Source organism: Orcinus orca, chromosome 1 (assembly GCF_937001465.1).
Source record: "Orcinus orca chromosome 1, mOrcOrc1.1, whole genome shotgun sequence".
In the NCBI taxonomy this organism is placed as follows: Eukaryota; Metazoa; Chordata; class Mammalia; order Artiodactyla; family Delphinidae; genus Orcinus; species Orcinus orca.
The window spans coordinates 634,457-658,554 of NC_064559.1; the positions used below are offsets into that span (position 1 = coordinate 634,457).

Sequence of the window (24,098 nt, forward strand, 5' to 3'; positions counted from 1 at the left end):
TAAGAAAAGAGCTCAACATAGGGGCTGGAAAAAAATTAATACACCAAAATCAATTGTGTTCCTCCATAGCATCAATATCCAGATACAATACAAGATGAATTTACCATAGTAACAAAACCTATAGAGAGTATGGGGTTTCACCTAATAAATTATGCAGAAAATCTTCATAATGAAAACTTTACTAGAGGACACATGAGTAAAAGAAATATATATCACAGGTATGGATAAGATGACTTACTATAATAATATAAATGTCCTTATATTCATCTATAAAATTAAATGCAACTGTAATAAAAGGCCAAGCTCTTTTATTTTTTTTTGAGGGACAACGTAAAAAAGTGATTCTAAAATGTATCTGGGGGAATTCCTTGGTGGTGCAGTGGTTGAGAATCCGCCTGCCAATGGAGGGAACATGGGTTCAATCCCTGGTCCAGGAAGATCCCACATGCCACGGAGCAACTAAGATGGTGCATCACAACTGCTGAGCCTGCACTCTAGAGCCCACGAGCCACAACTACTGAGGCCCACGAGCCTGGATCCTGTGCTCCGCAACAAGGGAAGCCACTGCAATGAGAAGCCTGTGCACCACAACAAAGAGTAGCCTCCTGCCCCACCCCTCGCTGCAACTAGACAAAGCTCACGCAGCAATGAAGACCCAATGCAGCCAAAAAAAAAAAAAAGAGCAGATTGCTCTATCTTCTATAAAAAAATTAAAATAAAATAAAATAAAATGTATCTGGAAGAATAAAGTTCTCCATACAGCTAAGGTAGTTTTGAAAAATAAGCTCGAAATGGAGGATGTGCCCTATACATTAAGATATATTGGGAAGTCATGATAGATAAGAACTGTGTGATGCCCTTGGAGGAAACGGCAAACAAGAAAACAAATCAAACAGGTGGCCTAGAAATAGAGCTATACACAGATAGGAAGTTGGCACATGAAAGAGATGGAATCATAGTCCAATGGAGGAAGTTGAATTACAGCTTTTGGGGAAACAGTCTCATTTTAAAAAGAGATATGAGACTGGATCTTAACCTAGTGATATCACTTATGTTGTACCCAGTCCTATATAGCTCACCTAATCTTCACAAAAAAATCCACAAGGCATAAACTATTATCCTCATTTTACAGGTGGAGAAACTGAGGTATGAGAGATAAAATGACTAGCCTAAGAAGTACATGGTGGAGCTGGAACTTAAACCCCACAGAAATCATTCTATTAACCATTATGTTATATAATTCCACCTAATGTACAAAACTAAAATACAATAGTTTTAATATCTAAATGTGAAAAATAAAATCTAGAGAGAATAAAAGAAATTGCAAGGTAATATATTTGTGATTTCAGGGTAAGAGATGAACTAGATCTTTGAAAAATAAAGAAGCATACATTGTATGAAGCAAGAGTGATGAATTTAACTATATTAAAATTATAAATTTATTAATATAAAAAATCTGATTTAAAAAAAATGGGCAGAAGAGCTGAATAGACATTTTTCCAAAGAAAACATACAGATGGCCAACAGGCACATGAAAAGATGCTCAACATCACTAGCCATCAGGGAAATGCAAATCAAAACCACAATGAGAGATCACCTCACACATGTCAGAATGGCTATCATAAAAAAGAACAAAACTAACAAGCCTTGGCGAGGATGTGGAGAAAAGGGAACCCTGGTACACTGTTGGTGGGAATGTTAACTGATGTAGCCACTAGAGGGGTGGGATAGGGAGGGTGGGAGGGAGACACAAGAGGAAGAAGATATGGGGACATATGTATATGTATAGCTGACTCACTCTGTTATAAAGCAGAAACTAACACACCATTGTAAAGCAACTATACTCCAATAAAGATGTTAATAAAAACAAAAACAAAACAGAACAACCATATAATCCAGTAATTCCACTCCTGGGTATATATCTGAAGAAAACAGAAACACTGATTTGAAAAGATGCATGCACCCACATCCAGTGTTTATAACAACATTGTTTACAATAGCCAAGATATGGAAGCAACCTAAGTGTCCATCAACAGATGAATGAATAAAGAATACGTGCCATATATACACAATGGAACACTGCTCAGCCATAAAAAATGATTAAATTGTGCCATTTGCAACAACATAGGTGGACCTGGAGGGTATTATGCTTGGTGAAATAAGTCAGACAAAGACAAATACTGTAATGATATCACTTATAAGTAGAATCTAAAAAATAAGACAAATGAATGGATACAACAAAACAGAAACAGATTCACAGATATAGAAAACAATCTCGTGGTTACCAGTGGGGAGAGGGAAGCGAGAGGGGCAAGAGACAGACTGGGAATTAGGAAGTGCAGACAACTTATGTATAAAATAAACGAGATACAAGGATATATTGTAGGGCATGGGGAATATAGCCAATATTTTATAATAACTTTCAATGGAGCATAATCCATAAAAATATTGAATCACCATGTTGTACACCTGAAATTAACATAATATTGTAAATCAATTATACTTTAATAAAAAATTAGAATTTTATGTACAATAAAGGATACCAAAGTCAGACTGAAAAACAGTTGATGGGTAGAAGACATATACATTACCTAAAACCCAATAAAGGACTCAACATCTGAATACAAAAACTTCTACATCTCTAAAGACACAGAATACTCAATAGAAAAATGAGCAAAGGTCATGATAGGCAATTCATAGAATGGAAAACATGAATAGCAAGAAAGTATATGAAGACCTAACTTTTCTAGAATCAGAGCAATGCAGAATTAAAACACCTTACTTCCTATGAATCCACACATGCCAATTTTCCAGAAGTTAAAATGCAAATTATGCCGTGGAGCAACTACGCCTGCGCATCACAACTACTGAGCCTGCGCTCTAGAGCCTGGGAGCCACAACTACTGAGCCCGCGTGCCTAGAGCCTGTGCTCCGCAACAAGAGAAGCCACTGCAATGAGAAGCCTGCGCACCGCAACGAAGAGTAGACCCCGCTCGCTGCAACTAGAGAGAGCCTGAGTGTAGCAACGAAGACCCAGTGCAGCCAAAAATAAATAACTTAATTAATTTTAAAAAATGCAGATTAACAGCATGTGGTGACAAAGGATATGGCAAGAGAGAAATTCCAAGTATTGCTTGTGAGGGAAAAATGGTACAGCTATTCTGGGGAGGAATCTGTGAAATAAGGCATATATATGACTTCTACCTCAGCCATTCCACAGCTGCACTGTTACTCTGCACTGTTACTCAAGGGGACATGTGGAAAGAGTGTATTAATGCTTTATGGTGGACATAAAATGTTGAAAATAGCCTAAGTATGTATCACCAGGGTAATGGATAAGCAAAACATGGTATTAACGTATGGTGGAATATTAGACAGTGGCCAGAAGCAACAATTTCTATGGAGCAACACAGACATATTTTAAAACAATAATTTTGTGTAGAAAAAATAAAAGAATAGGATGTGATTTTTAGTCGATACTACTTTTGCAAAAATTAGAAAATACAAAACAATTCGGTATTTCAAATATATACACATGTTTAAAATAACTATGAAAGGTGAGTTGGGAAATTACATATTAAATGGTCCAAATGGTGCTATATAGGGGAAAATAAAGGAAATAAATCTGGCAGAGGAACGTCGGGGCCAAAACCAATCTTAAAAGTATTAGAAAATAGAGTGACCATACACACTGATGATAGAGTGACATGAACTGAGGCACATGGTCCCTTTTGAGTAAACGCCTTAAATACAAGCTAAAAAAATACTGTCATAAGATTTACAAGCACTATAAAAATATTTAGCATTATTGCAGTAGATAGTAGAAATATATAACCTTTCAACTTAAATAAAAACAAGACTGATGAAATATCATCTTTGTTCCCATGTCATCCATGCTAAGGAAGAAATAATAAATCAGCTTTTAAGACAGAATTTTTTACAATGAGAGATAAAAAAACAAACAAAAAGAAACCCTAACTGTTTATCCCATGAAGGGAGAAAAAAACAATTTGAAAAGTCAGAGTAGAACTCTCTGAGGATAATATTTAACATCAATTTTTTTAAAACAGAATTTTAAGAAGCTGGTTTTGAATTGTTTATAGAGTTTCTAATTAGCATGCTGAGGAAATACAGGGTCCATCTTAATCCAGAAGCAAATAAAAAGTTCTGACTCTTAAAATTCTAGGCTCTAGAGTAGGTGCATGCTGGTGTGCTGGTGGGTATATGTGTGTGTGTGTGTGCACATTTGCTGTGTGTTTTCAATAAACTCACGAGTACGTAAGGGTGTATGTTATTACATTGTAACAATTCTTGAGCAAGTCTAACTGAAGGTCAGTAGCAAACAAGTAGATGCCGCTTGGGTGGCCCCCCAGATTCTCAGGTAATGCGCAGATCTGGCTTGGCAATCATGTTCTGCTTTTAGACATAATGCATTTTTATGTTCTTGTTAGCATTGAAAGATGAACTTGAATATTCTGCAACTGATGAAATGGACAACAGAGCAGTAACCTAGAGTTTACAAGTATTTGGGGCAGTAAAACTTTAGTTCTAGATTTAACTTGGATTTTAGTCCTAATTTAACTTGGATTTTCTACAACGCATTTCTGGAGGTATATACCACCATAATCCTAAAAAACCTGTGACTTTGGGCTTCAGGGGTCTAAGCCTTCTCTCTAAGTGACTGAAAGGTACAACTGGGTATTAGACCTGTCTAAACATTGTCCTTTTCTGTCCTCACATACAAGGGTTCAGCTTGATTTTTGGATAGCTGTCATTAAAAAAAAAAAAAAATGTGCCAAGAGCTAATGCCTTTTGCTACAAGACAAAACAATTTCTCCTGGACATACAGTAATAGGAGGCAATGCCATGTGTTGGAGGCATGCACATATTTTATGATAGATATTAATCTGGAGGTTAACAGCTAGGTGCTCTGGTTGAAGTAGTTTATTTCAAACATACATATAATGTTAACCCACTTTGTAACAAAGCCTTCAACATTTCATGTGCAAATTCGTTTTTATTTCTAGTTTAAGCCCAAGGAAATCCCTATAAGTCTTGTCTCCAAAGAGAAAATATAAAGAATTCATAAGATTAAAGAGTTCTTATCAATTGTATAAAAAACTAGAAATGTACTAACTAGACAAAAATGTAGACATCTAAGAGAACGTCCAACAAACAGAAAAGTAGAGGACTGCACTGAGATTGCAATCCTGAGAAAAATACGTTATTTCTAAATGAAAAAGTAAAAGGAGATAGTATAAATTAAAGCCAGAAGAAAAATTTAAAACCTACAAAAATACGAGTCAATACAAAGTTAAAAACCCATTAATTTTACTATATACCCAAAGGCTTCATAAAAGATCTCATGAATATCACAAATTAAAATAAAACAAACAAAAGCCAGAAATATTGTTTTCCCCAAATTGTACTACTACCTGCTTATTGCTTCAGTGGTAAGAAGAAAAATTATCTTCAAATAGTTAAATTTTATACCTATTTATATTTTAACTCTTAGGTGGATCTTGTTATATAATATATATGATCTCTAAAGAAAACTTGTTGATTGTTTATTTTGGCATCTGTTAGGAAATTCCTATTTAATTAGATAAATCTCCTTAGATAACTCTTAAATAAAAATAGATGCAAATATAGTATGTTTCATATCATTCATTTTAGACCTCTAAGAGTTGGAAAAGCTCAACCTGGAGAAGAAACTAGTTTTATTGAGGGAAGAAACTACTTTCCAGTTTAGAAGAGGAGGAATTATCCCATTTCTGTAGAGGAAGCAATCAGGAAGATACAAAAAGAATGATCCTTGCCTAGTGCTAAGGCCAGAACTACTGTGAATATTGTACCAGATCTTGTAAAAACAGCCACTGTGCTGGCACTCACAGGCCTGGGTCATGGTGTGTTCAACAATAAAACTTTGTTCCAAAGGATGGAACTCCTTCGGGCCAAAAAGCTTTCACCTGCATTATTCCAGTAACCTCACTATTTTGTTATGGGAAATGTGTTTATTTTTTGAAATGACATTGAAATACATCCTTAAAAGAACACTTTAGGTCTCAACAAGATTCTCTTCTCTTTCAGCCAACACATTACCTTTTAGAAATCAAGAGTCTACTTCTTTCTTTAAATCATCACATTTCAAAGCTGTAGCAGCTAATAAATGTTAATATGATTTTTCCAAAACTGCAATCTCCCTAAATTTCTATGCTGTCTTCTTTATCCTGTCTTTTCAAGGTAAAGGTATCTTTCCAGTTTTCTTAGCATTATCAGGATTATGGATTTTGTTCATTGTTAAAGTTCGTTATTTATGGACATAAGTTAATGTAAATGCAAAAATATCTCGTATTATTCACAAGCTGGCTGACTTAAATCACTCGCTCTTAAAACAACTTTACTGCTCTCCAATCTGTTCAAATGCACGGAAATGTAAATTCAGGATGATGTGGCTTTTCCGCAATGCTTTCTTTTCAGGCTGCAGTCTACATGAGAGCGTTATATCTTATCCTCGCTGCTGTTGTTGTTCAATCTATAAAATCTCTCTTGAAGACCCCAAAAACAGCTTGTAATTTAAACTTTTACTTTTGGTGACTCACTGTTTTCAAATTGCCATCTCTGACCATATCCCCCTTCCAGGGGAATTTATGCAGACTCTTAACCCATAATTGCTTTACTCTTTACCTCTATTTCTGGGTTCTTAAATTAACTGTTACATCAGTGTTCTTCATTACTCAAATTATTTTTTCTTAGGAACTTTTCCTGGAAGTAAGTTCATGCTATTTTTGACAAGCAAACATTTGACTTCTGAAAGAATTCTTACGGAAATGGGTTTATATCCCAAATGCACCACCAAAAATCTTTGTGACCTTGCATAAACGTCCCTTATCATTTCAGGTGCTCTCTTTGCTTGACTCCAAAGTGAACTGATTAAAACTATGAGCATCTAGCTGTTATGCACTTTTGTCTCAGTTTGGTCAATGAAACTCTCAAAAATCCATCAGATTTTCATTATTTTTATCATTAGCCTGTTTGTATAAAATAAGTTACCATTTATGGAGCCAGTGTTCTCCTTTATTCCGGCATCCAATCATTGTAAATATTTCTCATGGACACATTCTTAGAAGGCCTATGAATAACCTGGCCTCTTACTGATTCTCCCTTTTGGAGTCTTACTAGCCAGACTTCCCCAATAACTTTCAGAGAGAGTTTTCCCCCTTTCCGGGTCTTCTTTTTGACTTCTATACGCCATAGAACTTTCAAAAGTCATCACACCAATACTAATATTACCACATACCCTCCAGAAAGCTCCAAGCTGTTTATGCCTATTCATTAAGTTAATACTTTATCAAAACTTGTCCAACTGAGTAGTTTTAGCACAGATATTTTACACATTTTAGCACAGACATGCTCTGTTTAAGGCTGACAGATCCATTAGGAATTAACTTTCTGGTACATTTTCCCTCTGACATTTTCCTCACAACTGGGTTTCCTCATAACTGAGCCATCAGTTATCTCTTGCCTATAGAAAGGCAGATAAGAGAAAAGAAAGCTAAGTGAGAAAAGATATGTAAATAGACTAGCACAATATTGGACACATAATAAGTATTCAATAAATGATAGCAAGTATTCTTACCCTTATCCTCACATTAGTTTATATGTATTAAAAACTGATTACTGGACTCAACTCTTACTTCCATTTCTCATTAGATCCTCACAGAAACCTTGGAGGAAGTGAGGTTTTATCCCCATTTTACAGGTTGGGAGACTGCAGCCTAGAGGGCTTAAGTACCTTAACTGAAGTCATATAGTCGAGAAGTAAGCCTATATTTGTCACAATCACTTGCCCATGCTTTGACGTGACACCACCGCCCATCATTTACCCAGCTTCACCAAGGTACTACTAAATTTTTCACTCTTATTCTCCTCTCTTTGCTTCATACTGCCATTGTCACCAACCCAGTCAAATTCACTTTTAATTTTCCAATGTTAGTGAAGGGAGTAGAAGGTGGAAATTGAGGTTAAAGGAGGAAACTTTAATGTTATTCGAGGATGACTTCATCTTAACTTCCAGCCTTCGTCTGCCCATTCTCTGCTCCAGTCACACGCAGAGTATTTGCTATCTCTTCCATAAGTCTTGACTTTCCTTGTCTTTATGCCACTTTTCTTTTCTCCATTTGCAATGAATCTCCCTTTCCCTTGGTTCTTCACCATTTCTTACTCCATACTCTCCATTAAAATTCAAATCTACCTTTAAAGCCCAACTCATATACCAGTTCTGTCCTGCAGTCTCCTGGATCTGCCAAGTCAGAACTAACCACTTGCTCCTCCGTGCTCCTGCAATGGCAATGATGTTAGAAGGGCGAGTGATTTTACAGCTCGCTCACCACCTGTGGGAAATATGTCCTCTTTGCCCTTCCACATCCTTTCTCCACCCAACTCTATATGGATGGCTTGCATGGCCTATCTTAGTAAGTGTCCTTGCTCTGGCTTCCTTTTGGCTCACCAATGAAGAGTACCAATAGAAGACTGTAGGGAACGAAGGAGGGGAGTGAAGTTAGGGTATTAATTCTTGCCAAATTGCTGGGAGTTGGCTGCATCCCCCAACTAACGTATAGTGCTTCTCTGTGGGGCGTCACAGCATCTTTGGGCAGGACTCTCTCTCCAGCAAGGCTTCCTTTCTCTTTCATCTCCTATAAAGTAGCCACACTTTTACTGAACCCAGGGCACTACACTCTCTCTTGATTCTCTACATTGGGCTCAATTTATCCTTACTGATGTACCCCTGATTTCCTGCTGAGACCCTGTCTGATGAACTTCGTAATATGCTCTTCTAAGCTGTTAATTTTATAAACCACATTATTACACTTATTAGAAGAATGTCTTCAGGATGTGTCAGTAAGCTCTGATTGATGATAATGGTAAACAACTAGAATTTATGGAACATGAAGTATGCTTTGGTTACTCTCTTGAGTACACCGTGTGCATTATTCTAATTAATTAAAATCACTATTAGCTAAGCAAGGCACACAGATGGTAAGAGGTTCCCAGAAGTAGCTTGCTCATGGTCACTCCAGTGTCTCAGTAGTGTTTAGGACTCAGATCTGTCCAAAGCCTAAACCTTAAGCTCTAGGTCTAAGCAGTGGGTCTCCAACTTGAGTATGCATCAGCATCACCAAGAGAGCTTGCTGAAACAGGTAGTGGGCCCCACCCCCAGAGTGTCTGAGTCTGTAGGTCTGGAGCAGGGCCCAAGACTTTCATTTCTAAAAATTCCTACGTGCAGCTGATGTGCTGGCCTGGGTACCAGACTTTGAGAACCACTAGTCCAGGCATTTTAGGTCCAGAATTTCAGGTGTTAGAATAATTTTCTGGTGATAAATGTCCAAAAAAAAAAAGCACTGCATTTTTCTGTTTGTAAGGAGGTAATACATTCAATCTTAAAGAGTCTATAATGGGACTAAGTATTTAAGAAAGAAGAGTTATTCTCCAGGAAGACAGGAGGAGATGGACATTCTAAGGACAGGAATGCCCTTTCAGGAAACTTGCAAAGGGAACAGAAAAATAACATAGTAAGATTCTGCTATCCAGTGTTCACAGAACATGAGTGGGATACTCTTGACTGTAAAATGGGAAGCCAACTTTTGCTCACCATATACATACCTTATTCAGTACAAATGTTTATTAAGAATCTCCAAAAGCTAGACACTAGGCATCAGGGCTACACTGATAGAGCAGATAAAGTGCCTGGCCTCAGGGAGCTTGTGCTTCAGATGATGTACATCAGCTAGATAGACTGAATGATGGATACTATTTTGGGTTCACACTTCATCTCAAGAAAAAAATATATCCATAGACGTGATCCAGGAGTCAAACGGCAAAAGACCTAGCCTCAAAGTGAGAGTTAATTTCATTAAATGGTAGGTAAAAATTATTTTATATGCCGAGATAGGCTCTGCTTAAAAGACACACTATTCCTCCAAATGTATTATACAAGCCAGCTTATGAACCTGTGACTTTTTCTAGGAGAAATGTTGCCTTCTTTCCCAAGAAGGGAGTGGTAGGGGTCGGGGTGGAAATAGTTTCATCATCAGAGGCACAGTCTCACTACCACTGCTCAGCTCCAATTCGCAACCTTCTGAATGGTTTCCAGACTAAGTAATTTAGCAAAGTGATGAAGAAAAAATGGCCCATTAATCTTATGATGCGTGTTATAACTTAACTCTGGGTTTAGCATAGGAAAAATATTATTTGCATTGATTAGAAATATGCTTTATGGCTGCATATATTATTCACTCTGAACATTCTAAAATTATTAGCTGGGTTGACATGATGAACTGCACAGGAGTACTTCTAGATGGCATCTCAATGTCATCTGTTACTCACATCATATAGGTCTAGGAATCAATATGTATTTTACTCAATATGAGATCTTATTCCAAACACCAAAATATGCCTGTTTTTATTCGATGGTTATCATCATGAAACTACCAGCTAAACATCATTTAGAAAATTCAAAGCAAGTAAATTACTGTATTAACTGTCTAACTATGATTATGACTTTCCTCCACTTATAGCTGATATAATAATCTGGTCAGTCTGACTAGAAGGATTTATTCATTAATTTACTCAAATGTTCTGAGGTATATTTTGAAGGACTTAAATTATGGTCTGGTTTGTAGGATCCAACAGTAAGGGTGCAGTTTATCTCCTACAAGCTCTGTGACCTTGCCCAAGTGACTTAGCATCTCTGAGCCTCACTTTCCTAATCTGTAAAATGGAAACAATAATAGAACCCAAGTTGTAAAGCTGAAGGAAAAAAAGTAATATGGTAATGTATTTTGGCACAAAAGAGCAGTTACGCTGATGGTCATTATTTGTGAATACTGTTGCTAAGATTATTGAAAACCTGTTGTGTGTTAGGTGCTGTTCAAGGACTAGAATTTTAAGACTGTTCTTCACCTTTATCCCAGTTTTACCTGCAAAGTTCTGCCATGCACTGGAAAAACATACCGGTATTTCTAGGGAAGGGGACCACTCAGGTGACATTTTTGTTTCACCAGGTATATAAAGTATACAAAGGTTATAGTGTATCTTTTAAGTCCTTTGGACGTCTAGTTACCTTTCACTAGAATGATTCTAGTAGATCCTGATAGATACCTGAGACAAGGTCAGGTCAGTGATGTTGGTACCTTTTCTGGCTTAAGAGCATGGGGCAGAAACACAGGAAGAGAGGTCTTCCTTTTCCACTCCTGTTACTAAGAACGCTCTCGAATAATGACAAAATGAAACAGATCACTACATTGTTGCACGTTGTAGAATCAAAGCAGTGTACAAAGCAAAGAGCACTGGCCTCCATTATACGTGCATTTCACTCGAGATTCACTTTTCTAGACCGTGGAGAAAGCAGATGTTCCAACACTTTCCAGGTACTGGAATATTACAAGCTGGCAATCTCCACCACTGCATGTTTGATCACACTATTCCCTGCAAATGGAATGCTGTTCCATCAAGGTCAGATTGACCAGTGCAGATACCTGATTTTATCGTACGGTCAGAACCAAATTAACTTACTGAAATTCTGCCCAGCTCAGGGTCTACTTTCTCTGTGAAACCTCCTGTGAGATCCCAAGTTACAAAAAACTCTATCTTCTTCAGAAGACATTGTATACTAGATAAATAGTAATTTACATATAAATATATGTATACGTGTGTGTATTTCTTTGTTACATTAAGTTATAACTCCTGTGGTTTCTCTTCTTAACTAAACTGGACCCCCTTATCATCACAGTGGCCATGTACATCATTGTATCCTCCAAAAAATCCAGATAATAATATCATGGATTCAGTATATAGTTGTTTAATAGAAAACAATTAACTAACCACTGCAGAATACTAGTGTCTCTCCAGGTGTGTTCAGTGGATCATAAATCCTATGAGACAGTCCATGAAGGAAAAGATTTCAAATAAATTTGGGATCTGTTGTCCACTACATCTCCTTATCAGAGACTCATAATTCACAAGACTCGTAAAAAGCTCTGTAGCAAAGAAACTGTTGACTTAGTTTGACCCAGTATTTCTCTTACAAGAGTATCAGTTCTGGAGGTCAAGGACATTTTCCACCTCTAATACAACATCTCCACTGCCTAGTAGAGTGCCTGGCACTTAGTAGACACCTAATAAATATTTGAATAAGTTTCAACATACATTCCCCTATTAAGCTATAGAAGAAAAACATAGTATATAGTAGATTCTGATTTACTTGGGGAGAATAATAATATGAATAGATAAATTTACACAAGTCATTTTAAAGTATATATATTTGATAATACTTTTTTCCACAAATCTACACAATTGCACATTTAGTGGTGATAGTAAACCAACTACATTTGCTTCTGAAAACTTGCTAAGAAGGATGGCTACTAAAAACTACAACCTGAACCCAAAACAATTGATTTAGTTCATTGGTCCCCACTCCTTAGCAGTTTTAATATAGAAGGAAATAGACGCATATATTTCTTTTCTGCCATAATATGACATCACATAAGGAATGCTATGTTGTTAGCTAGAAATAAGATTTGCTCTTGTTATTTTAGAACATCTGATCACATAAGAATAATTCTAGATTTTTTCCCCTCCTGTGACTCTCACAGCATCCCCATCTAAAACAGACTGTGGAGATTTAGATCAAATGTCATATCAATTGTCCTAGACTGCTTACTATGTGCTTTCACCATAGATTTTAATGTCAATAGAGAAAGGAGAAGGAAAAGTCAGAGGGAAATGAAACAGGTGTATGCAACACCCCTCTCTACCGACATTTCTCAGAATTCTGGGGGAAGTTGCATCTATAAGGGGAAAGTTATTCACCATGGAACTCATGGTGGTTGAACTTCTCATGAAGAATTTTTTTTTCACTACTGAAGAAAAATATGTTTGATTTTACCGTAACTGAAAAGTTCTCCTGTTTCTACTTCTGAGGTTTGCCCTCAAGACTACTGTTTACCTAATGGAAGTGACTCCTATGCATGGAGGAAAAAGTGCACCATTTGAAGGAAAAGCTAAAGGAGTGATATTCAGGTAGCTCCTCATTCCACCAATGAAAACACACACATAGATTTTCCACTTTACACCTCATTTTCCACCTTATTTTCATGATTTTGAAATAAATATGTAGGGTCTGATGAGTTTGTCAATAGTCTATAATTATTAGTGTTATTAAAATAGAATACAAATGATAAGCCATATGTAAAAATGCTGTGCGAATAAACTGCTATACCCCAAATAATACAAATGAGTGAATGGCAGTAATTGCTAAGAGGGATTAACAACATAAAGGATATTAAAAAAATGATGACCGTATTTCATATTTATGTGTCTTTTTCTCTCTCACTCTTTTTTTTCTTTTTCTTTCTTTCTTTTTTTTTTTTTTGCGGTACGCGGGCCTCTCACTGTTGTGGCCTCTCCCGTTGCGGAGCACAGGCTCCGGACGCGCAAGCTCAGCAGCCATGGCTCACAGGCCCAGCCGCTCCGCAGCATGTGGGATCTTCCCAGACCGGGGCACGAACCCGCGTCCCCTGCATCGGCAGGCAGAACACTCAACCACTGCGCCACCAGGGAAGCCCTTCTCTCTCACTCTTACTCAACTCCTAAATAACTAAGAGAATATGCTCACAAACGGTAAGCATGTTTTGGATGTTCGATGTGTGTTTGTGGGAAAGAACAAAAAAAACTGCCTCAATTAGGTCCAATATCATACAAGAGATGAATGAGATTAGAGATGGGATTGGGATTTGTGTTAGTGACTCAATAGCTAACCAGTCACAGATGTGACAGTGCAGTGCAATATGCAAATATACTTTAAACAACTTCTCTTAAGTTGTCTACTGTCTGTAAAGACGATCACACTCAACTGCTCTGCACTGAACCCCAGAGCTTCTGAGTTAGAATCTCTTAGAAATAGGTACACGTTTCATTGCTTTGGCAACATTTACATGGCTCTGCATCAGGCAATACAACTGCTAAGATCACACTCTGGGAATTCAGGAAAGGCTAGTGTCCAGTTCTGGTCGTTCAACCACCCAACTGTGATCTAGGATAAATTCCTGATTAAAAAAAAAAAAGGAAAGAAAAACCCTGAAGATGCTGAAACAGTATTTCCTCCTTCACAGGGTCGTCATGGGGATAAAAGGTCATTAGGATAAAGTGCCTCTCACCCAGGAAACACTGATAAATGCTACTGATGCTACCATCATCATCATCATGACCGATCAAGAACATATTGCCACATGGAAATTCAACATTCCCTGGGCCATTCACAACTTTCCTTTAAAGGACTCATATTCTACGTGGGGTCTTAACACCTTCAAATAACAGAAAATACAAGTCTTTACGCGTTTTTTTCTGTAGCTAATTTTGGCATCTTTCACCTGTGTCCACTTAAGTGTTGGTTTAGCATATTCTTGTCACACAAAGAAGCTACTTCCCAAAGAGAGGAACAATGTGTCAAGTGACAAAGACATTGAGTGAAGTCTTTCACATCCTAGATTGTCCACGGTACAGCTCAGCTGGTCTCTGGGTTGGAAGGCCTGGGTCTACTTTGCTCGTCTGTTACAGGGGAAGGGACACGGTCCTTAGCATGTGGTCTGTGAAACAGAGGCAGCTGCGGGTAGAATTATAACACAAGCAGAACTGGCTTCAGTTCTTCCTTCTTAGGTCTTTTTCTTCTTGATCAGCTGTTCAAGGAACTTGCCTGCCCTCTGTCCCTGCCAGGACGATGTTACATCTGCCTGGATAAGTAGGTCACCATTGTATATCAGGAAAGGTCTTATTTGTAATCATCAGGAACCAGATACGGCTAATTTGAGCAGAAAAGGAAACTTCTGGAAGTTTATGGTTAGGTCTCAGTAACTAGAAGCAGATTAAACAACCGAAAGCCAAGGCTATGCTATTGCAATTATAGGATCAGGCCAAAGTGATGTTATAAGTCCCAGCTGGCCTTGCTACCAAGCAGGAACAGGAAACAGGAGGTTGACCCAGCACTGCTGGCCTTGCTTCTTTACATCATTTATTTGTCATTCAAAATCCAAGAGAGGGGTGCAGTTGGCCAACCCGAGGTCGCCCGACTGTTTTCCATCTGTAAGGGAGACTGAGCATGTGAGTAAACAGTGTATCTGACATGTTCAGCTTGTATAACGAGAGGAAGGCTCTGTTTCTCACCAAGACCCACAAAGTGGAAAATTCCCCAAAGAGAAAGGAATTTCAGATCAGATGCTTGGAAAGTTAAAAACAACAACAACAAACAAATGCAGATGCGGAATTAAAGACATGGAGTCATTAAGAACCTATATGTGGAGTGATTCAGACCTGAGTTCACATCTGGAGCAAGCTACTCAATCTTGCTGAGCTTCAATTTTCTTTAAAGGAAACAACGAGGAAGATGATATCCACATGTAAGTTGTGGTACACATGAAGAAGGGTAGTACAGTATATGATGCCTGGCACATCCTATGCATTTTCTAAAACTACTAGTAGTACTATTATTATTGTTACTTATTATACAATTTATTGTAGAAATTAACAGGGAGAGTATTAATAAATGTTAATACAGTGCTAAGTGTCACATTTATGATCTCAACTAATTACTTGTTGATTCAACAAACATTCCACATATCAGAAAATAACCTGTTAGTGTATATATATATATATATATATATATATTTTTTTTTTTTTTTTTTACAGAAGAAAAGAAACCCTGAGGCTTAGAAAGTGTAAACAATGTACCAAAAGTCACTCATTTAAGAGGTAATGGAATATTATTCAGCCTTAAAAAAATGAAGGAGATCCTTTCATTTGTGATAATATAGATGAAACAGGAGTGCATTATGCTGATGAAATAAGCCAGACAGGATAAATACTAATGATATCATTTATATATGGAATCTAAAAAGAAAAAAAGCCACACTCATAGAAACAAGAGTAGAAAACTGGTTGCCAGGGGCTGGGGTGTGGGTGGGGAAAAGAGGGGAAGACTGGTAAAAGGGTACAAACTTTCGGCTGCAGGATGAATAAGGTCTGAGGAGCTACTGTATAACATAGTTACTACAGTCAATAATACTGTATTGTATAACTAACATTTTCTGAGAGAATAGAACTTAAGTGTTCTCACCAAAAAAAGAAAAAAAGGAAAAAGGTGTCATGAGCTGTTAGATGTATTAATTAACGTGATGGGAAGGATCCTTTTGCAACGCATATGTATATCAAATCATCATGATATACTCTTTGACTATCTTACAATTTTGTCAATTATACCTCAATAAAACAGAAAAAAAAAGAGGTAATAAAGATGAGACTCCAATCCAGGATTATCCAGCTCAAAAAACTACACTCTTAACCATTACAATATAGTATCCATCCATATGTTGTAACTGTAAAATGCTTAACACAAAGGAAACGTTAAATAAATGGTATTTATTCTAACTCTAATGCTTACTAGATATTAGTTATGTGGTATGCTTTACTTCTAACTACAAGGGTATAAGGTGCAAATTCTTGCTACAGAACATAAAAGCCCCTGTGGTACCCTGTAGGATAAACACAGTACCTGTAAATCTCTCATCTCTCAACCCACAGTCTCCTCAAGTTGGAGGTCTTTACCCCCTTTATAATGTGGGAATAATGCCTTTCCCACATTTGCACTGGGCATGAAAATCCATACTTCCAGGTGTATACTGAACCTCCACTTAGCTCCTCGTCACCTTGGAATCACCAGACCAAAGATCATTTATTCCATTAATATAAATGATGTAGGGATAGAAGTACAGAATATACAGAGAGTGTTGGAGGAATCCAAACAACAAGTCCTCCACTCTCAAAACAAATTTTAGAGTTCCAAAAGTAAAGAGCAATGTTTGGAAATAAAACTAAAAATGAAACTAACATCTACAATTAGCCAAGTATTTATTATGGGCCAGGCTACTTACTAGGCACTTGATAAACATTACAGCTCATCTTCCTGCAGTCCTTCAAAGCATATAATATTGTTTCTATTTCATAGAGAAGAAAATTGTATCTAAGCAGGTTACTGATTAGCCCAAGACCACAGGGCTAGGCTGTAAGAAAAGAAGGCCAAGTTTCAGTGGTCAAAATGGTGATGGATGTTATAACTAGAAGATTACGGCTAGTCGAATAAAAATATTCAAAATGGTCCTAATGTATTATTAGGATTTCTTTAGAATAACTTGGGTGCCTTAGTGAATACAGTAGCGGTAGGCACTACAGTCTCTTTAATTTGCTAATCATACAAATCTACTTTAATATTCTTGGTGACAAGGAGCTAACTACTGATAAGACAGCTTCTTCAGTTTTGGGGCTACTCCAGGGTGAAATGCCGGAACGTCTTACTGCCTGCAATGTTACCTAGTTCTACCAGGGGGAATAAAGCAGAACAAGTAGCCACTGTTCTTGACAAATGGATACAGTTTCAGTTTTTCAAAATATGAGTGTCAGATTCATTCATTGTATCAGATAGATCTGTCAAATGGCTTTGCCCATTTACTAATGGATGGCATACTGCAGACACACGTTAGGTCAAAGGACTCAATGTCACCTCATTGATACTGTCATCAATATAATTTGTATTGGCATTTTGTCTCACCCTGACTTTAAGGACTATGTGAGGAGATCCAAGTCTCCAGACCATGGACTGATCACCTCTGCTTGACACAGTATTCTCTGCTCATTTCCAGAGGGGACCAAGGATGAGCTCTTGTACTTCTGAGTCTATTCACCCTACCTGGCAACACATACTAGCTGGGCTGATTGGATCAAGCAGGAGCCCCAGAGTTTAAATTTCCAGCTGCATTGGAGGAAACAGAGGCTATGCCCCAATCCCATAACCCCTCACTTCTTACTGCTAGCCTATCCTAGGCTGTTCTTGCTGATAGGAGTACTTCATGCTAAAAATTAATTTTGCTTGCCTAATGGCAGTCACACAACCTCAAATGCCATTTTTATAAATAAGGCAACCACCAATGGAGTGTGATTTAGGGTTTTTTCTTCTGTAGACCCTGCCTACCCTATAAAATCTCCCATTACTGCATCATGGAGACTATAATCCCTTTCCGAGGGAACAGATTCTTTCCAACCATAAGATGAAATAAGAACTTACATTTCCATACTGCCCAAAAGGAAATAAATTGATTACAAAATGCAGGAGAATGACTGATTTTCCACATTTGTTGTGTTCATTAAAGGGTTTTTGAATAGACTTGACAGTATTAAAGAAGTTCAACACACACAAAATAAAAATTAATAAAGAGAAAAAAATTGCATTGACAACAAAATAAACACACTGATATATAAAAGGTTGTTATACATCGATGAAAAATGGATGTCATAAAGTCACAAACTAAAAAGTATTAACAGCCAATAAAGATATGAAAATATGTTCAACCTTGCTATTATTATCAAAGAAATACAAATAAAATAATTCAGGTGTCATATTTTACTGACTAGAATGACAAAGTTTTAAAAAACTTGATAATACTGGTATTGATATTGATAATACTGGTACTGATGAGTGTGTGTAAGAAACCACACTGGATGTTAAATTCTTGGTAGAAATAAAAAGCACGGTAACCTTTCTGGAAGACAATATGTCAGTATGTACCAGAACTGACAACCAGCCATTCAAGTTCTAGAAGTGCATTCTAAGGAAATAAACAAATGCTCAAAGACATATGAACAAGGATGCTTGTCTCATTGTTTAGCAAAGCAAAACAGGAATAATCTAAATGTTGAACAGTAGGGACTGGTTAAATAAATAATAGAATGCTGTTCAACCATTAAAAATGATGCTGCAGATTTTTATTAGGTGATGAGTAATCATACTTATATTACTAAATAAAAATGTTATAGAACTGTTTTGTAGTTTGATATAATAATTAAAGGTATTTTATACTTGCATTGTATTTATATGCACCCCGTCACAAAAAAGTTTCAAAAGATACCCTCAAAAATGTTACAGAGATGATTTATCAGAAATGGGATTTTGAGTTATTTTTCCTTTTTTCTTTAAATCCTTTCAATTTTGGAGTTTCTGCAATGAGCCTGTATTATTTTTACAATTAAAAATATTTAAATTTACAACAAAAGGACCTAAATTCCTCCAGTTTTCCATTTATTTTCCACCCTGGCTCAGGGTATTTGTGTTAAAAAAAAAAAAAAAATCAGCTTATTTTCTCTTTTGTATCAATCTAAATTTACTTTTCATAAGTTAACTATTTTAGTCTGGCAAATGTTTCACACAGGAAAACTGTTAAGGTCTGAGTATTCTATTACCTTTAAAAGCACTGGAAACTTTGAAATTCTTTCTTTCAGAATTTTCATATAATACTGAAAGGCGCGGGGGCGGGGGGGGGGAGATAGCAAAATGAAGGGAAATAGATAGTAGTAGTCAACTTCAATTAAGAAAAAGCAACAAGAGGCAGTTTGTACTCTTTTGATACGGCAGAAGCCCCATGTGTCAACTCATGCTAAAAAATGTATATATACACACACATATATATGTTTGTGTGTATTATATGTATATGTGACACACACACATAATTAATCCACAGTCTTAGGCTACTCACTCATTGTGGCAGAAACAACGAGCTGTTGACTACACTTTAATTAGCTCCTCCAGCCTGTAGAGGCATCACTAGGACCAAGATAGGAAGAACATTCTCCATCTCCGCTTGCATCTGGGTATGGTTCTATCCCAAAGAATGTGACCAGAGGTGACCTGAAGAGTTTATGTCTGAAGGATAACGAGTAGATAATTGTAGCTTGCAGCTTCCTCTCTCCTTTCCTTTTTAGGACAAACGTAGAGCCACTTGATGAAGGTGGTGGGTCCCTGAATAACTGAGCAGAAAACTGACCCTCAGACCACCAAAGTCCATACTACACTCCTGAGTGAGTGAGAAATGAACTGTCCATGTGTTGCTCCACTGAGGTTTAAGGTTCATTATTTAGTGTTTAACTAACGCATTTTTTCTTTAAACCTCAGTTGCCTTCTCTGTAAAATAGTCTTTGAAAAGGATCCACTGTAAGTTTTTTCCATTGCTTATGTTTTTATCTTAGTTTTTAATTCTCAGAAACATTGCGCGCATTTTACCTTTTAAGTTAGTAAGTCTACTTTTTTTCCCACAAAGACGGGTTCTTCAAGTTATGGAGAAGTCATAGCAGACTGTTGCTTCAGTTTAAGATACGCATTCACATATGAGATGAGAAGGGTGAGGACCCAGAGAAACGCCTTTGACAGAGGGGAGTGAGAGCATACTGAAGAATGTTTAGTAATAAAGAATTCAGATGGGAGAAACGGATGGGTTACATCTAACAGATTTGCTCAAAGGAATTCTGGAAAGGCAAATATGTGAAAATGTATAGCAAAGACATGAAATGCCTTTTGGTCCCTAAATGGATTTCATTTCAAAGACGTGCATATTGCAAATACATGTACCATAACACTTCTCTGTCCACTTCTAGAATTTTCTAAAGCCTGACAGAACATCTGCAGAGAGAGGATGTCATTCCAAGATAATCGACTGCAAGTTACTAAATTAAGATAAAAATGTCCTTAACCTTGAACAGTTTTTAAAGAGATTTTAGAAGAAAGGAGCCCTCCAGGGGGTTGTATAACTATATAATTGTACCCTTTCTAAAAGGCTATTTACAGATACATAATGTTTCCCCTCCATTCTTTAAAGTAAAATATAGGATAAAAAAAAATAGTTTGGGGATAATATTTGTTTGGGACAGCAGGCACTGCTAATCAGTACCACTCTCTCCTTATTCCTTACTAACAGAGCCCTGGTTTAGGAGACCCCATTATCCTTAAGGCTAAGGTGGCCAGTTTAAAATCCGAGCTGATGAGATCTAAGTGCAAGTCTGCTGACCATCTGTGGTAAAAAATTTGCTCTCTGAGTTAGACACTGCCTTTTTTTTCTTACTTAATTTCTTTTTTTTTTTCCTTTTCTTTCTTCCTGCCCAAATTGTTGGAACACTATTGGAGATTCTGGGGTCACTTTGAAGCTATGTGGACGTGCTAGAGGTGTGGAAGCTGGAAGAGTGAAGCAACCCAGTCCCCTGGTGATGCCCTTCAGCAGCTGGACTAACGCTAGAGGGACTATCTCTAAACTTCCTGCTACCCGTGGAAAGTAAGGTAAATATCACTCATTCACTTTCTGTTACCTACTAACTGATCCAGAACTCTAACCTCAGGGTTCTAGAACCCTTCTCAGTATCCCATAGTCATACTCATGTTCCGGACTCCTGATCATCAGACTTGCTTACAGCAGATGTATGGGGAGGGCGGGCTCTTCTGGAAGCCCTCATACTTCCTCCCCTACCCCCACCACACACAAATAATGATCTTTATGTCCACTCATCCTTCTATCTACACTCAGAGGCCAGGGCCCCCAGGAAGGCTTCACTGACAACCCTTTACTCCTCTCTACATGCAGAAAGGGTAGAGGTGTGGGCTCTGGAATCAGACTTCCTAGACTTGAATTCTTAATCTGTTACTTACCAGTTTAGGACGTGGGCAAAGTAGTTACCTTCTCTGGACACCCCTGTAAAAGAGGAACACTAAGTAGCACCTATGTACCTTACTGAAAGGATTAAATGAGCAAATGCAGGTAAAGTTCTTGTAAGTTTTTCTTGGGTCAATCAATTCTAGCTGCTATTGTTACCTTTGACTAATTTAGGGCAGAGTCCCTTTGCCCTCCTTTGGTTCTCTGGGCCCGTCTCATTCACAACACACACAACCGCATACTGCAGAGTTTTGAAAGGTGGTTCTCAAAATGTGGTCCCTGGGCCAGCAATATCAGCCACACCTGGGAACTGGTTAGAACTCTGGCACTGGAGCCCAGCAATCTGTGTTTTAACAATATTCTCAGGCAAATCTGATGCACACTAAAGGTTGACGACAACTGAGAACATCTGTCTCAGACTCTACTGGAGGCATTCACCAAAAACAGAGTTACAGGACCTTACACCTGACCAGCTGGAGAAGGGGTCTAGTAATTGCATGATTTTTCAGCACATAAATGTTTGAGAATCACTGCCATTTTGAATGTGTGTTTCACTTGTCTGTTTTTCCAGTGGACTCTACTTCCTTGCAAGGAAGGTTTGTGAAGATTTGTTGCTGTTGTTTGCATTATTAGTTTTATTATGCTAATTCTAGAATCTCTGGTGCATAGTGCAATCTCAGGCAGGAAGTAGTGGCTCATTAAAACAGGTATCCCAAAAGTCTTAGTAGAACTTCAAGATTAATTCCTTCAGGAAGAGGTAAAATTGTCATTAGATGCAGATGATATGATACTATATAGAGAAAACCCTAAAGACTCTACATGAAAACTACTACAACTGATAAACGAATTCAGCAAGGTAGCAGAATACAAGATTAACATACAGAAATTGGTTGCATTTCTTTATACCAACAATGAAATATCGGAAAGGGAATGTAAAAAAACAATGCCTTTTAAAATCACAACCCCAAAAATAAAATACTTAGGAATAAACCTCACCAAGAAAGCAAAAGACTTATACGCTGACAACTGTAAGACATTAATAAAGGAAAGTGAAGATGATTCAAAGAAATGGAAAGACATCTCATGTTCTTGGGTTGGAGGAATTAATATTGTTAAAATGCTCATACTACCCAAAGCAATCTACAGATTTAATGCGATCCCTATCAAATTACCCATGACATTTTTCACGCAATTAGAACAAATAATCCTAAAATTCATACAGAACCATAAAAGACCCACAATTGCCAAAGCAATCCTGAAGAAAAAGAACAACGTTGGAGGCATAGCCACCCCAGACTCAGACAGTACTCCAAAGTCACAGTAATCAAAACAGCGTGGTATTGGCACAAAAGCAGACATATGGATCAATGGAACAGAATACGGAGCCCAGAAATAAACTCACACACCTCAGTTAAAGAGACAGTCTCTTCCGCAAGTGGTGTTGGTAAAGTTGGACAGCCTTATATAAACCAGTGAAGTTAGAACACATCCTTTCACCATACACGAAAATAAACTCAAAATGTCTTAAAGACTTAAACATAAGACATGACACCATAAAACTTCTAGAAGAGAACACAGGCAAAATATTCTCTGACATAAATCATACCAATGTTTTCTTAGGTCAGTCTCCCAAGACAATAGAAATAAAAATGAAAATAAACAAAGGGGACCGAATCAAACTTACAAGCTTTTGCACAGCAAAGGAAACCATAAACAAAATGAAAAGACAACCTACAGAATGGGAGAAAATATTTGCAAATGATGCGACCAGCAAGGGCTTAATTTCCAAAATATACAAACAGCTCATACAACTTGATGACAATAAAAGCAAACAACCCAATCAAAAAAATAGGCAGAAGACTTAAAGAGACATTTCTCCAAAGAAGAAATACAGATGGCCAATAGGCACATGAAAAGATGCTCAACACTGCCAATTATTAAAGAAATGCAAATCAAAACTACCATGAGGTACCACCTCACACCAGTCAGAATGGCCATCATTAAAAAGTCTACAAATAACATATGCTGGAGAGGGTGTGCAGAAAAGGGAACCCTCCTACAACACTGTTGGTGGGAATGTAAGTTGGTGCAGCCACTGTGGAAAACAGTATGGAGGTTCCTCAGAAAACTAAAAATAGACCTACCATATGATCCAGCAATCCCACTCCTGGGCGTATATCCAGACCAAACTATAATTCAAAAAGACACATTCACCCTGATCTTCACAGCAGCAATATTCACAATAGCCAAGACATGGAAACAACCTAAATGTCCATCAACAGATGAATGGATAAAGACGATGTGGTACATATATACAATGAAATGCTACTCAGCCATAAAAAAAGAATGAAATAATGCCATTTGCAGCAGCAACATGGATGCAGCTAGAGATTATCATACTAAGCAAAGTAAGTCAGAAAGAGAAAGACAAATACCATGATACCACTTATATGTGGAATCTAAAATATGACACAAATGAACCTATCTATGAAACAGAAACAGAATCAGAGACATAGAGAATAG

The 24,098-nt window shown here is 37.4% G+C and overlaps 1 protein-coding gene across 2 annotated transcripts in view; it reads right to left on the minus strand.

The window, feature by feature from the left end:
* LOC125964776 (uncharacterized) overlaps nt 1-24,098 on the minus strand; it is a 100,924-nt gene that overhangs the window by 65,276 nt on the left and 11,550 nt on the right. For both annotated transcript variants that reach the window (XR_007478064.1, XM_049711368.1), the window contains one exon: nt 21,572-21,614. Coding sequence is in view for 1 of the 2 variants with exons in the window: in XM_049711368.1 (XP_049567325.1) it covers nt 21,572-21,614 (43 nt within the window). In the remaining variant the exon portion in view is untranslated. The remainder of the gene's footprint in view (nt 1-21,571; nt 21,615-24,098) is intronic.